This window comes from Nyctereutes procyonoides, unplaced genomic scaffold, assembly GCF_905146905.1.
Source record: "Nyctereutes procyonoides isolate TBG_1078 unplaced genomic scaffold, NYPRO_anot_genome, whole genome shotgun sequence".
NCBI lineage: Eukaryota > Metazoa > Chordata > Mammalia > Carnivora > Canidae > Nyctereutes > Nyctereutes procyonoides.
The window spans coordinates 1,884,896-1,900,576 of NW_026575020.1; the positions used below are offsets into that span (position 1 = coordinate 1,884,896).

Below are 15,681 nucleotides of genomic sequence, written 5' to 3' on the forward strand. Positions count from 1 at the left end.
TCTTCCTTAGTTCCCCAGCAAGTGAGGGCAGTACAGATTTGATTTTACAAAATGTTTTGTAAATGTTGTGCTATTCACTTGCAAATAAACTTGGTAGCAAACACTTCCACCAAGTGTGACTTCTTGAGGCTTACAGCTGCAGCCTTGCTCAGACCCTTTCACTGTTTCAGGTCTCATCAGTAAAATGAGGATAACAATAGTACCAACTCCAAGCATTAATTGAGGAGACCTCAGTACTACTGTATTTGCTATATAATAGCAATGCAATACAATAAAAAAATAGCTATTTATATTGCTGCCATAGCAAATTGTCACAAATCTAATGTCATCCACTTATTATCTCATAGTTCTGTAGGTCAGAAGGCCAAGTTGGCTCAACTGGTTTCTTTGTTTCAGGTTTCACAAGGCCAAAATCAAGGCAGCAGGTTTATGTTCCTTTCCAAAGGCTCTGGGAATGAATCCGCTTCCAAGCTCATTTCATGTTGTTGGCCCGATTGTCCCTTGCAGTTGTGCAATTAAGAATCCCTGTTTCCTTACTAGTTGTTGGATAGAGGTCATCCTTAGCTTCTCCTGCATTCCTAGGATCATGAACCCCTACCTACATCTTCAAAGCCAGCAAGCAACACTGGTCAAAGCTTTCTCATGTTTGGAGTCTCTTTCACTGCCGGATCTAGCTCTTGCCAGAGAAATTTCTGTTTTTAAGGGCTCAGGTGATTAAATTGTTCCCACCGGGTAATCCAGGGTGATCTCCCTATCTTAAGGTCCATAACCTGAATTGCAGCTGCAGAGCCCCTTCACAACAGGACCTAGATTCGTTTTTGTTTGAATAACCAGGAGATAGGAATCTGGGGAGGGTATCTTGAGATTCCTGACACCACTCCTATTTAACATACTTAATCCACAGATAAGAATCTGTATCATGGGATCCCTGGGTGGCGCAGCGGTTTGGTGCCTGCCTTTGGCCCAGGGCGCCATCCTGGAGACCCAGGATCGAATCCCACATCTGGCTCCCGGTGCATGGAGCCTGCTTCTCCCTCTGCCTGTGTCTCTGCCTCTCTCTCTCTCTCTATCATGAATAAATAAATTTAAAAAAAGGGCAGCCCCGGTGGCGCAGCGGTTTGGCACCGCCTGCAGCCTGGGGTGTGATCCTGGAGACCCAGGATCAAGTCCCATGTCAGGCTCCCTGTGTGGAGCCTGCTTCTCCCTCTGCCTGTGTCTCTGCCTCTCTCTCTGTTTCTATGAATAAATAAATAAAATCTTAAAAAATAAATAAAAATAAAAAAAATAAATTAATTTAAAAAAATTTTTTTAAAAAAAGAATCTGTATCATTTTTTGGTCCTCACTCATTCAGAGATTAGAGTCCTCTTAGAGGAAAAGAGATTTAAGTCCTCACACGATTTAGCACTGCCACGTTTGTAAGGAGGGTGGGTGGGCAAGAGAAGAGTGGAGAAAATGGAAGGAACTGGCATCATGACATGTTTGTCTCATGCGGTCTTCATCACAGCCCTAGGAAGTGGGTATTTGTCACCTCATTTGAAGAAGGAGAATAGGAAAGAAGATTTTGCTCAGAGTTTGCACAGCTAGTTAAGTGATAACCTGGAAATCTAAACCCATGCCCTTTCTGCTCGTCATGCAGCTTCCCAGCCACATCAGGTCACTGACCCCACTCAGAGGCCCTGGCTCAAGCCTCAGGGTAATTTGGGGAGAGGAACGGGTTGTTAGGGGAACTAGCACTCCAGACTCTTGCTGGCCTTGGAGGGAGGCAAGAGCATGTTTTTGCCTCCCAGCCGCAGCTCTCCTGGGAAAAGCAGCGCTGGGTAGAAACTGGTAGGATTGGCTCATAGCTGGCTGTTTCCACCTCCCTCCGGCCTCCGTCTTATGACTGCTTATCTTGCCATGACCAAAGCCTTCCAGTTCAGGGGCACCTGGCTGGCTCAGTCTGTAGAACAGGCAACCATTAATCTCTGGGTTGTGAGTTCAAGCCCTATGTTGGGTGTGAAGATTACTTGAAAGTAAACTCTTAAAAAAAAAAAAAAAAAAACTTCCAGTTCAGGCTCACCGAGGCACCACCTCTCCCTGGGCTCCTGCCAGCCCGCCATCTACCCACCAGGGAGTCCATGGGTCTTGGTGGGAACAGCAAAGCGGGTGGGAAGCAAGTGCCATTGGCATAGTCTTCAGTGACAGTGACAAGCCATGGCTTGTTGGACCCTGGGGCTGAGCCAGGCCTCAGCCTTCCCAGGAATCTTGGGTGAAAGCAGGGATGACACATAAAAAGCTTTCTGTAATTATCTCTTGAGGTCTTCCAACAAATATCCCCCGTCTATTTTTCATGCTCTGCATAACCATTCCCGGAAGTCTGCTTCTAGCCCTGGCCTCATGATGCTTGGTTGGGTTTTAGAGTCTTATCTGATGTTGAAGTAAATCTGCTTCTTCCTTCGACCTCTGGCTTTAAGACGTCCTCCCTCTTTTCCATCCCACAGTGTGGCCCTCTCGGCACTGCAGCCTGTGGGGAACTGGGTCCTGAGCCGCCTTTATCTCCTGTCACAAATGAACTTCTGCAAAGGAGCTGGAAAGGCAGGAGAAGGCGGGGGATTATCAGGCAGGTGCAGGGGAGAGGTCTAGAGGAGAGCTCTGTAGATTATCTCCCTCCAAAAAAATGCAGCTAGAATCATCAACAAAGTATCAGCTCAAAAACATGCGGACAAAAAGGAAAGGAATCAGTGTTGGGGTGGTTGGAGCGGAAGGAGCCAGGCTGCCCAGAATGTATCCTGTGAAGGCTGCGAGGAGCAGATAAGAGGGCCCCAGAGGCAGGCAGCACAGGGGAAGGAAGGGCAGCATGAGGGGGAATGGCAGATCCCCCCCGCAGAGCCCCAGGAGAATCGGGCTTGCTAGCCAGGGACCCAGGGAGCTTGCTTATCCAAAGCTGTAGAATGGGTGAGCCAGAGGCCCCCTTACCATACCTCGGTGATGCTTAGCTCCCTCAAACAGCCGGTAAATCTGCCCATAACAAGGAGAAAATTAAATAAATGAATCTAGGCAAATAGAAAATTAAGGAGAATGGGAGACAGCCAGCTCCTGTAGAGAGCAGGGCTTGGGGAGAGCTGGGGTCAGAGGCAGGAGGGAAGGCGACCCTCAAATGAGTCTGAATGATCAGGAAAATCTAAGCAATGGGTTTGAGGGTCTGGAAGGAATAGAAAACTGGAGAGTCTCCCTGCCAAGTTATGGGGAGGGACTGGCACAGATGAACTTTGGAGACCTAGTTTCAGGGACCCAGAATGATAAGGCAGTTTTGCAAGCAGCTTAGTGCAGGGATTCTCAAACCCTGATACCCTGATGGAGAATGATGGGGAATAACACCACCACTAGGAACGGTCAGGTCAGCTCTGTAGATTTGGGGACTCATTCCCAACATCCTGAATCAGAAACCAATGGTGGGGCCCAGCCCTCTGATGCTGGAGCACACTGTTTGAGAACTGCTGGTTTAGCGGTTTAGCATAAGGGGCTGCTGGTTGGTATAAAATGTTACCCGAGGTCTGTTTTGTCTCCAGGAGAGGTGGCTCTTGGACCTCTTAAGGAAAACTAAGGTTTGTGGACTGGTTAGGGGTTCTTATCTACAAAGTTGCAGCAGCTGGCTTCAGTTGACTCTAAAATGGCCCTTTAAATAAATACAAAGCAAAGGACAAAGATTAAATTATATTAGCAGCCTAGGAGCAGAAGGGCCAGACTGCTTAAAAAAACAGCTAGAGATTTTATTAATATTTAAATTGCAGTGAAACCACAGCTGCAGCCTTTGACTCCAGCATAGAGATATGCAAATAGGGCTTTCTAAAGAAAGGCAATTTCAGACAGTCCGCAAGGTAACAAGAACAAATAAAACAAATGATTTTGTAATTTATCTTTATTGACTGATGGAGAGCAGAGTGAATAGAAAACCCTCACCTAGCGAGGGTCGGCCAGGCAGCAGCGGGCTCTGAGGGGAGAAGAGACAGCTGGCTTGGAGGGAGAAAGGCAGGCAAGACCCATCGAGTGGGGACAGGAAAGACCGAGGGACAACAAAAACAGAAGGAGGCAGATGGGAGGAGAAAGATGACTAAATTAGAAGCTAGAAGTGGGGAAAAACAGAAAGCCAGCCCTGGTTTCCGTGGACCATCTGATCTTGCCAGTTCGCGAGGGCAACAGAAGGAATAATCATTAATGACTATCATTTGCCACGTTCCTACTAAGTGCCATGCACTGTTCCCAAATATACAAACGAGAGACGTGACACTTTTAGAGGTCCAGCAACTTGTCCGAGGTCACACAACAAAAAGAGGTGGCAAAGCCCTCTTCAGAGAAAGATTTGTGCGAGGCTAAACTGCTGGGAACCAATCTTAGGAGGTGGTGATCGAGGGAAGACCATGCGCCCAGTTCCATGGCAGCCTCTATGCATGTGCACTGCGGTTGTGGAAGGGAGGGAGAAAAGATCCATTTCTGGCCTTCAGATTGCTTGCTGCTTGATGCAGGAGGCTTGAAAGCCTCCGAAAACCCTCACAGAATTGTGCCTTCTGGTTCAGAAGCCCTCTGGAGGCTGTGTGGCCAGACCTCTGGGTGAAGCATCTCAAGCTGACCCTTGGAGCTTGGGTAGGGTTTGGGCTGGGTAAAAAGGAACCCCGGAGATTCCAGAAGGCCCAAGTAAGAACCCTGCAGCTGGCAAAACCGGGGGAAGGAGCACCTGATCCAGAAAGAGTTGGGAAAGTCTTCTGCAGATACGTTTCTCTAATACCCCCTAGCTTTCCTAAACCAGCCATCCCAAGCTGAAATCCAGCTTCTCCAATGCTTCACCTGCTACTCCCTCTCCCTGGCCACCCAATATGGGGACCTGTAGGTCCCTAAGGACCACAGAACCTCCACCAATCTTCGAGACCAGAATCTCTCCCCCCGTAGAAAATCCCCAGAAGTTTGCTTTAATAGCATCTTCCACGGGTCAGTATTTGCGTGTATATTCTATTTTCTCCATTTGACTAGATGGTCCTTAGGGGCAGGATTAGTATCATTTTATCTTTGTTTGGAACCCAGCCTCAATACCTGGCAGATACTTTTTTACGTACCCAATGAGGAGTTGCTGAATGAATGAGTTCAAGGATGAATTAATGGATGCATTGAGTGAAGGGCTTTTCCAACTGCCCCCCTCCCCGTTCCCCCCAGGATCTATAGTCCCTGGAAAACCAGCCACCACATTGTGACCTCAGGAGTGCTAATTCCCTTCAGTCCTTCCCACTCACTTTTCTAGAACGCTGATTTATTCCAAAAACAGTGTAAGAGATCTAAGCGTCCACGAATTATTTCCCCTTCTCAGCCCACACCTACAGATTTCCTCCTTGCCTGCCGTGAAGCCTACTCCTTTGTGATTAATCAAGCCAACACCCACCCACACAGACAGAGGACATCCATTTCCCCTACCCCTTTGTCCTCCAGCAAGGGCCCCTCCAGGCTGGACAGTCAAGACAGATAAACTGCTGCCGCCATCACTGGAAACATAATTATGATGTTCATGATCATCTCTTTGCAAGTTCAAAGCACTGGCACAACTATTATTTCTCCTGCCTCACTTGTTCCCTGGGAGATGGCCAGGGTAAAAATTGTTATTCCCACTTTAGAGGTGATAAAACTGAGGTCCTTGTCAAAGTGAATTGGTGGCAGAGCTGGAACTAACTAGCCTGGGACTCCCTATTCATTAGAACACAGATGGAAATGCCCTCATTATTTGTCTGGACTGTGTTTGTATGGGAGAGAGGGAGTGTGGACTCTAGTTGGGTGGGGATAGGAGCCAGAGAAGATAAAAGAAAGTTTGTGACCCTGTAAAGTTTCTTTCTCTGCAATGCTGCAGCAGTTGGCACTGGTTAATTCCAAGAGTTTTGTCTTGTCTTATTTTGTTTTAAAAACGTTACCACATGTCCTAGATTAGGGAAGGGGGGTGGGAAGGTGAATCTGAAGGTAATACAGACACACAGGTAAGCAGAAGTCTGCCTTCTTCTCCTGAAAATGACAGAAGCAAATGGTTGTGTGTATTAGCAAGAGGAGCTCAGACTACAACTTATATGAGTCTTCCCAGCTCTTAGAATAAAGATAAAATAAATTGTGCCACACAGGTGTAAAATCTTTCCGTGGTGAAGCCTGTCCCTGGGGCCCATGGAGGGGAGCCCCTCCCTAGTGGCCTGAGGGATCCTGGGGGCTGTCTCAGAGACCTCTGCAGCTGCCAAGATAAGAAGCCTGCTGGTGGGATCATCCCCAAGCTCTGAAAAGCCATGGAAACAAAGATTTGTGCGGTGGCCACATCTGGTTTCAAACCAAATGCCAGAGACATTAAGAAAAAAAAAAAAATTCCCAAAGATAGGATCCCAGGGCTGTGCTGGGGAAAGCAGTGATGATCTCTCCTGTCTTCTCCTCTGGGCTAAATAAAGCACAGGGCTCGTCCACTTCAATCTCAGGCCAGCTCTGGGCTTTTCAGCCTTTAGCCCAACACCAGCCTCCATGACTCCTGGACTCTGTGGAGGCCTCAGCAGCCTCCCTGTGCCACTGGAGGCCAAGGGTGCAGAGATGGGCAGAGGGGTATGATACCCAAGCCTAGAGAGGTGGTGGCTGTGCAACATGGTGATTGTGTTAAATGCCATGGAACTGTATACCTTGAAGTGGTTAATTGTATGTTATATGAATTTCACCCCAGTTAAAAAAATCTGCGCTGCCCTGGTTGCCATTTGGGGGTGGAGAACCCGCCCAGGCTGGCTATGAGGGCTGAGGCTCCCTGCAGGGAGTGGCAGTGAGCAACCAAGGGAAGGCGGGTCTGCCCCCTGCCCCAATCCTTCTCCAGGACCAGATGGGAACTGAGGCTAGGGAGAAAGGCGCCCAACGGGGCAGCTCAGGGGTCTGGGCAGAAGAGAGGCACTCAGGGAAAGCCTGGAGGCTGCAGCCGCCGCTCATTTGCATCATAAGTGATTGGTTTTCCCTGCTCGTCCCTCATTAGGACACAATGGACAGTTGTGTGCTGGTGCAGCAGATCCATTTACCAAGGCAGAGAGGACACAGAGCAAGAGTGACTGACGGGCCAGAGGGGGTGGGGGTCGGGGTGGCCGCCTCCCCTCCCCTGCACCCTCCAGCCCCTGGGACTCACCTTCTCACACACTGAGCAGGGCTCTTAGAGAGTTAAGCCAGCTCCCTCATTTTACAGATGGGGAGACTGAGGCAGGAAGAGGGAAGGAGGCTTCTGAGGTCAAGTTCACGACAGAACTGGGGTTTCGAAATCTACCCCCTAGATTCTAGCCTTTTGTTTGGGGACTCCCTCCACTTGCCTGCAGTACCTTCTGCATCCCCACCGTGGTCCCTTCCCTTCTATTCCAGGCCTGGGCTGCCATCAGTCTTCTCTCTGTTCCTGCCCGTCTTCAGATCTTTACTTCCCGATTTCCAGGCAGCCAGGATAATTACTAAACTTCTGATTAACCCCTGCCCTAACAAGGGTGGGGCTGGCAGGAGAGGCAGCAATTTTTAAACGGTCTTGGTGTGTTTGGGGGATAGGTGGGGGGGGGGGGGGAAGAACTTATATGTGTTGGACCTATTATAAGCAGGCACTAGGACAGACATTTGACATAGTTTATCTAATTTCATCTTTTTTTTTTTTTTAAAGATTTTAAGAGAAAGAGCATGAATTGGGGGGGAGGGGCAGAGGAACAAGCAGACTCCCCGCTGAGCAGGGAGCGCAATGGCAGGGGCTGCATCCCAAGACCCCGGGATCATGACCTGAGCCAAAGGCAGACGTTTAACCTACTGAGCTGCCAGGCGCCCCTCTGCTCATTTCATCTTTTCAGTCTTGCAAGGTAGGTGTTCTTGGAGACCAGAAGAGTAGGAGAGGCTCAGAGAGGTTGGAAAACACGGAGGGAAACACCCAGCTGGCAGTTGTAGCTATCCAACTCAGAAATCCCTGTTCTTCCACCATACACCCTGGCATGGGGGCTAAAGCGGGGTACGGGGCCCACCGATTCTGGGCTCCTGGGAGGCACAACTGAAGGAGCCCCCTGCTTTGTCACTCCCCCTAAGCTGCACTTGCCTTTCCTCACAACCCTCTCTACCTTCTGGCTCCCATCTTCTTCTGGGCCTCTTCTGCCTGGTGGTGAAATCTCACAAATGCAAACTTAGGCCCATGGGGGTTCAGGGAGATGGCCAATCCAGAGGGAGAACCTGAACAAATCTAGCTCCAGACCCTGGAGGTCTCGCTCCTGCGGCCACCGGTTCCCTGTCTGCCCCTCCCCTTTGTGGGTCAAACTCGCCAGCCTCTGCGTCTGTCTCATTGTGCTCTGGGGGGAAGGGGAAAGTTGGGGGGGGGGGTGAGTGGGTGTCTGTGTGTATGAACATAAGGCCTCTGGGTTCATTCTGACACTGAATGAAAAACTCACCAATTATTCGTCCAATCTCATTAATATGCAGACAGACATCTGTTATTTAGGAGTCAACAGCACAGGCATTTTCATGGGGGGAGGGGCACTCACGCACATGCCCCTTGTTCCTTGGGCTGCTGGGGGTGGGCAGCTGCTGGGGAGCCTCCCCTCTCTCTGAACCTCACCCCCACCCACAAGGAGAGGGTGTAGAGGGTTTACTAGAGATGGAGACAGACCTGGGAACTCCGCTGGAAGGGGGAAGTTGGGAGAGGGGCTGCGCTGTGTAGAAGGAACTCTTTTGTTGGTAGAGAGGGAAAGGGTGGGGTGGAGGGGTGGGGTGGGGGGGTATCCCATAGAGGAGCCGAAGAACCCCTTTCTTGGGGAAGCAAGTGTGGAGGAGGTGGAGACAGCGGTACCAGGATTGTCTGCCAGGGTCCTGGTGCCCACTGGGAACCTTGGGGACATGAGTCCTTTCCCCTCACTTCCCTCAGCCTGCAGGACCAGTCTGAGTGTACCTGGGGTGAGGTCACCATGGCAACATAGGGTTCTCACCCAGAGACTAAAGAAAAGTTTATGGGGCGCGGTGGGGGGGCTTAGAAAAATGGGGAGCAAAGGACCTCAGCCTTTGGAGGAGTCATTAAAGCTCCCTCTGGCCCTCAGGATAGATGTGGGAACAACACACAGAGACCTCCCCCTTCCTGTCTTTTGGCCTGCTTCCAGCCTTTGAATCCTGAGCACCAGTAGTCCCCTCCAAGAGGCCTTTCCTGGTTCCCTGGGGCAGGCTCAGAAGCAGTCTGGCCTGGAAGTCAAAGCTGTAAGGAATAAAGGTTGACACCAGCTCAGCCACCTATCGAGGGTCACAGCTCCTCTACATCCCTTCTCTGAATCTTCCTCAACAACATAATGCAGTGTATGTGGTGATCAGCTCTTTTCCAGGTGTGAAAGCTGAGGTGCAGATGGTGTAGAACCTCACTGAAGGCTCCCCAGGGAGGAAATGGCAGAGCTGGGAACCCCAGGCCCTCGGCTTCCAAATCTCCATTTCTTTCTGGAGAGGGTCCCTTTGGGAAAGCCTGGAGTCCCCAGGGGATGACCAAGTCCCCTACCACCCCTACCCTCGCCCCTTCCTTCTCCCTCCTCCCTCCAGGGCAGGCTGATTGTGGGGTTAAGAAACTCTGGCAGCATCACAGCGTGATTAGTTGTTTATTTCATTAAATGATTAACGAGGCTACATTGTTTCCTAAACGGGTGTCTAATTTGTGGGGGAAACAGCTGCAGAGGAGGAAGCTGGGTCTGACTCCTGCATCTGGGGTGGGGGTGGGGGTGGGGGTGAAGTCCTCTCCCTCCAGCCTGCAGGGGCCTCTGAGGATCTAGAAACAGCCCCATTCCCTCCTCCCACTCATCAAGCAAGCACTAGGCCCAGCAGCACAGCCCCCTCCCCAGAAATCAAATGTCTGGCAACCCAGACCTGCAGAGGAGACCACAATCTCTTCCTGGTGGTATTAGAAATGTATTAAACTTTGGGGGTTCCCCTCACTGATTTATTTTCCTAATTATGTTTGCTTTAGGCGGATATTGAAATGCATCTGCATTCCCTGAGTGAGGCAGGAAGAGGGCAGTTGGGAGAAGAGAGGGGCACAAATGCTCTGCACTTTGGAGGCTATAGGCTTGGGTCTGCTTTGTATCAAAGTCCAAAGTGAAGAAAAAAAGCCTTGGCCCCAAATCCTGGGTTGATAGTGTGGCAGGTCCCTGGGAAGGGGTGTGTGTGTGTTGGCAGTGGTGAGGGGTCAGTCCTCTGGGACCAGACTGAGAGCCACCTAGCTGGGCCCCAACCCTCTCCAGCACCCTTCATCCAGGACTTGGGGTCCTGGGAGAGGGTCTTAGAGTCAGCTTCTAACCTCAGTTTGGGTGCCCAGTACCCTCAAAGTGGTCCCAGAACCCTTGGGGAGATTAGCTGAGATGGACCAGGACAGGGTGCTGTAGCAGAGGGAGGGAAAGGGGGGGTTCTGATAAGCCAGCAAGCAGTGGGTTGGGATTTCCTTTCCTCTCAAGATGGGGCGGTAGCATAGGGAAAGAGGAGCTGTGTTAAATGACACATCTCCAAGCCAAATCCCCCAGCCCTCATCACCTCATCAGATACCTCATCTATCCCAAACCTGGTCACTTCATTCTCTGTTTGAAATCCCTGGTGCCTCCTCACATCCTCAAGATGAAGTCCTGGTTCCTTCTTGGGCCTTGCAGTGGCCCTGATATACCTTTCCAGCCATGTCTTCTGCCCTCCTTGCCATGGCCGCCCCCACCATGGCACACTCTTTCTCATGCCACGTGTTTGCACATGCTATACCCTCTGCCCAGAATGCCTTTCCTACCCCTCCCCTGCCTGGTAAACAAACTCCTCTTCAACCCTTAGGACCCGGCTCAGAGGATGGTCACCTGAGGCTCTGAGGAGCTCCCACAAGCAAAGCCCTGCCATACCTAGGGTACCTCTCTTCCCTGTTGGGCTGGCCTCCAGAGCACAGAGACTGGTCCTTTCAGAACCACAAGCTGGTGTCTGGCACACAGTTCATTGCTCAGTACATATCTGCTGAATGAATGAGGGAAGGATGGGCTGCGAATTCGGGGGGAACCCAGCAGATGGGAGGATGAGGTTTGTGTTCTCGCCCAGAGTGTGTCAGGGAGAACTGGCTGGGACTGGGGGAGGGGATGGCCAGGGATGGTTCCTGGGGGAGAATGTCACCGAAAAGAGGCCAATGGGACCAGAGCCAGGGAGGGAATACAGGACAATGTGAAACCAGACTCCCAAGAAAACAGACCAGCACTGTATTTCCTGACAACAAGAGCTCTGGCCAGCCCCTCCACCGGCTTTCCTCCTCTCCAGGGTTGGGGTAGGGGGACTGTGACCTTAACTCACAGCTGATGTTCCCTCCAAAATCATCAAGGAGCTCAAGCTGGAAATGAGAACCCCTACCCTCACCTCCAAGGAAACCCCAGAATCAAACTACTGTCCCCTTGGGTAACTTCACTGCCCTGAAGAGTCAGCTTCTGTGACAAGGAGGATTTTGATACTTTCCTTACCCCCATGGCTCCTGGGGGGGGATTCCAAGCTTAGGGTGGAGATGGTGTACCAGGGGCCTAGACCACTTCAGCAGGACCCCTCCCACACTAGCAGGAGGCCTCAGCTGGGCTGAGGCCTGGATTGCATGTTAGACCACTTTAAAACCCCCTAATCGCTTTGGGATTGTCTGGCTCATTGAGATAGATATTCCCCCAATCTCTCACTCCCCCACCTCTGGTTCCCAAAAGGACACTGCTAATCTGACCATGGCCTTTTTTCTCTATGGGCAGAGACAAGAAAAGTTCTTCCTGAAGCCTAACTTTTCCCTCCTGCTACTAGAAAGTGGTAGAGTGGGTTTTTAGAAAGCAACAAAACTAAAGCCACAGCCGATCTCCATGGACATGGGCTTTATTTGGGGACAGTTGGGGGAAGGGATCAAGGGAGAGCTAGGATGGTGGGGTGGGCTGGTGGGGGAGGGGTTTCTCAACTTGCGTTTTAATTTAGTGCATGTGGCCTGGAGGTTAGGTTGAGTGAGAACAGCCGTGGGAGGGAACGGGGAGAGGCGAAGGGAAGGTCACAGATGGACACGTTCCTTAGAGAAGGAAGCCAAGGCCAGGCTATGGGTTCTGGGGGTGGGGAGGGAAGGTACCCTTAGTATATTAAGACTCAGCCAAAGTCACTGCTTGATGCCAGCTTCCCCAACCCCCTCCAGCCCAGCTCCCAGCCCAGATGCCTGTCCTGCTGGCTTCCTCCACTTCCTGTAGGGAGGAGGGGGGTGAGGATGTGGAGAATGGTGGCACCCTTCTGCCTCCAGCTCTCCTGCCCAGGAGAATCACTCACTCGGCCTGGCCTGAAGTCCCTGCCAGCGTCAGGCAGTCAGGAAGCCAGGTGCAGCAGGGGGAACACTTGTGCCCTTCACCACCCCTCCTCACACTCTGCCCCACCCTGGCCCCTCACATGAGGTTGCAGCTCTTGGCTCGATCCTTGTGTATCTCGCTCTCGTTCCCGGGCCCCCGGTCTGGCCGGCCTGCCAGCTGAGCCGATCTCTGCAGTCCACGGCGTGAGTCAGTACGACGCAGCTGCCTATGGCCACGGCCAAGGGATGCCACTGTAGCCACATGGAAGACATCCCTGACGCTGCGCTCAGACGACCGGGAGGAACACTCCACGTAGGACACAGCCCCTACCTGCTTGGCCAGCACAGTGCCCTGGAAGGATGGAATGAACGGAGGAAGTTATGGGGCAAGGGGCAGGGAGGCTGGGTGGGGTGGGGTGGAAGTATTATCAAGGGATCCGGTCAGAGGTCAGAGGTCAGAGGCTGAGCAAGGGATGAGCCGAGTAGGATGTTATCAAATCAGAGATGGAGAGGGGCAGAAGTGAAAGGTCCAGGCTGGGGCTAGGTCAGAGGTCAAGAGTCCCACCTGCTCATGTGTAACTGGGATAAGCCTCTGCTTGGACAGCTCCCTCAGTGTGGCCAGGTCGGTGCGCATATCCAGTTTACAGCCAACCAGCACAACCTTGGCATTGGGGCAAAACTCCTGAGTCTCCCCTTGCCACTATTTGGGGGAAGAAAACAGTTATGGAGGGATAGGAGGAGGCACACGGTGAACTCTTGCTCTGGGCCAGGAGAACACCCTTCCTCACATCATGCAGAAACCATGCACCCCTCTGGGCTCTCCCATGTGAGCAGGAAGGTACGAATGGTGGGCCTGGGCTGGAAGCAGGATGGGGTATAGGAAAAGGAAAGGAGAGAAGGACTGTGGTCCTGGATCACAGGGCCCTGCTTCTACCTCAGTGACCAGGAAGGGTCTACCAGCCTGAAACCTTCCCATTCCCAACCCCTTCCCCAAATTTGTTCCCAAGAACAGACCAATCGCCCCCCCCCCCACACACACACTACAGCTGTTTTAGTGGACTTCTGTCCTTTCAACATGGGCTTTTCTCATGGAAATGGAGGCCTGGAGAGGAGACCACAGGGTTCTCCAGAGCTCCTGGAGCAGCATTCCCAATCCCACCATCTGGTGTTCCCACACCCAAGGAGATGGGGAGGATAGATAAGGAATCTCTTGAGTTCTTCTCCCTGTCCTCCTCTGTCTCCCCCAGGTGCTGAATCCAGCTCTGAGGGCAGACTTCCAGGAAGCGGGGGTGGGAAGAGTGGGCAGGATAGAGAAGGATGAGAGAGCTTCACACATTCTCCAGTTGATGACCCTGCCCCAGGCATCACTCTCTCCTCTTGGCCCATGCTGTGTCAGGACCATCGTTTCTGGTCCCCCTGAGTCTAACCATCCTGCTTCCCCAGGCTCCCACCTTCTTGAGGACACTGTCCAGTGTTTCTGGTCGGCTAATGTCGAAGCAGATGAGCACAGCATCTGAATCAGGATAGGCCAGGGGTCGGACGTTATCATAGTAAGAGGAACCTGAGAGAACACAGGGAGGGAGGAGACAGATGAGGGTCCTGAGTGGGTGGGTGACCTGGAAAGGAATGGGAGACCTTACCAATCCTGGTCAAGGATTGCTAGGAGTGGAGAATGGAAAGAGCATCCTGGGTTTCTCCAAGGATGGGAATAGGCAAAGGTGAGGTTAGATGGCAGAGAACAGCTCTCCACTTCCCTAGGGGCTTCTTTAAAAGTAATCATTCTTCATCTTCTCTGAGTCTTTGAGAAGCTCATGAAATCTCTCCACATTCTCAAAAGTTTGCATGTGCTTTCTGGGCTTTGACAGACATGTCTTCTAAAGCCCTCCAGGGGAGCCGAGATTTAAAAAAACAAAAAAACTTCTTTTTTGGAGGAGGGGAGGGGCAGAGCTCTCCCACCCACTTGGGACATCTCAGATTTCTATACTTCAGTCTATAGAAGCAGTTCCCCACCCGTCAAACAAATTCTAAATGTCTTTTCTAAACCCAGCTCTATTTCCTGAGAAACAAGTTCCAAAATAAATCCATTCCTCCCAACTTTCCCAGGTAAGCAAGCTGAGAGGATCGAATACTGGGCTTTCTCTCCCTTAGGACAAGGTTTCTATGTGTCTCTGCAAACTCTGCCTCAGTTTCTCTGGTTTTAAGCAGAACATTGATTTTCCGTCCTCCTAAAATTGGTTGGATAGGCTGGGCTTACCTGGAGCCTAAGGGTCTAGCCAAGGGAGGGGCGAGGGTAGGAGCCTAGGAAGTCAGGGTGACCCCAGGGACTTGGCTACCTGAAGTGTCCCACATGTTGAGCTCAATGCGGCGCTTGTCGATCTCAAAGCTTGCGGTGTAGTTCTCAAACACGGTGGGGACATAACTCTGCAGAGAGGGATGGGTCAAGATGTGATCCTCCAGTCTTCAAGCCAGACAAATGCCCTCCTCACTCCCACACATCTTCCAGCCCAGCCCCTGGACGCAAGTTGGTCTAGTGTTGGGCAAAGAGGAGATCCCGGGAGCGGCTGTCTCAGCGGAATGTCTGCTAGGCTCCCAGACCCCCTCCCGGTCCCTTCGGGCCCTAGTTCTTCCCCTCTCCGATGCCCAGGACCCCCGACATTCCCCTAGCGTTCCCTCCTGGATCTCTGGTTCTCCCAAACCCCACTCATCTCACCCTGCTCCCCAATCCCTCCCACCCCAATCCTCTGCAGTCCCCCGGAGCCCCCAACGCCTCCCTCGGTCCCCGGTCCTCCGAACCCCTCTCTCTCGACCCTGGTTACCCCGGCACCCATTTCGGTTCGTCCCCTAGGGCCCTGATCACCCACCCTCGCGGCCTCAGCGCCCTCCTCCCAAGACGCGGGTCCCTCACCCCGGGGTAGGCGTCCTTGGCGAACACCTGCAGCAGCGCCGTCTTGCCGCACTCCGCGTCCCCCACCACCACGATCTTGCAGCGGCCGCTCTGCCCCTCCATAGTCCCGGCTACGCGCCGGCCCCCTGCGCAGCCCCCCTCCGGGGCCCCGCTGCCGCCTCCCCCGCCGCTGCAGCTGCAGCCGCTCGGGCCGCCGACACCGGCATCTCGCGGGCCCGCGCCGAGCCCCCGCCCGGGGCCGCGGCCCCCCCTCCGCCCCGCCCCCAGCCCGACAGCCGCGCCCCCGGCCCCGCCTCCCGCCCGCGCAGCCTAGGGGGCGGGGCCCAGAGGAGTGGGGCGGGGCCCGGGGAAGCCGAGGGCCGGGAGCAGGGTTCCAGCGCGCGGGGTGGGGGGTCTGGGGAACCCCTACGGGTTTGGGGCGGGCCAAACCAGGTTGATTTGAGTGTTTTGACTTCTTTGGAG

At 52.6% G+C, this 15,681-nt stretch overlaps 1 protein-coding gene across 2 annotated transcripts; it reads right to left on the reverse strand.

Moving 5' to 3' along the window:
* Nucleotides 1-11,850: 11,850 nt before the first annotated feature.
* On the reverse strand, nt 11,851-15,407 carry RND2 (Rho family GTPase 2). Of its 2 annotated transcripts, XM_055303992.1 has the most exons (6): nt 15,220-15,407; nt 14,648-14,735; nt 13,766-13,875; nt 12,880-13,014; nt 12,416-12,666; nt 11,851-12,084 (listed from the first exon to the last, which is right to left on the reverse strand). In XM_055303992.1, the coding sequence occupies exons 1-6, from the start codon at nt 15,319-15,321 to the stop codon at nt 12,033-12,035; spliced, it is 738 nt and encodes a 245-aa protein (XP_055159967.1). In that variant the 5' UTR covers nt 15,322-15,407; the 3' UTR covers nt 11,851-12,032. The 2 variants fall into 2 exon arrangements, with proteins under 2 accessions (XP_055159967.1, XP_055160051.1); XM_055304076.1 differs by having other exon boundaries at nt 11,851-12,666; nt 15,220-15,406.
* Nucleotides 15,408-15,681: the final 274 nt, after the last annotated feature.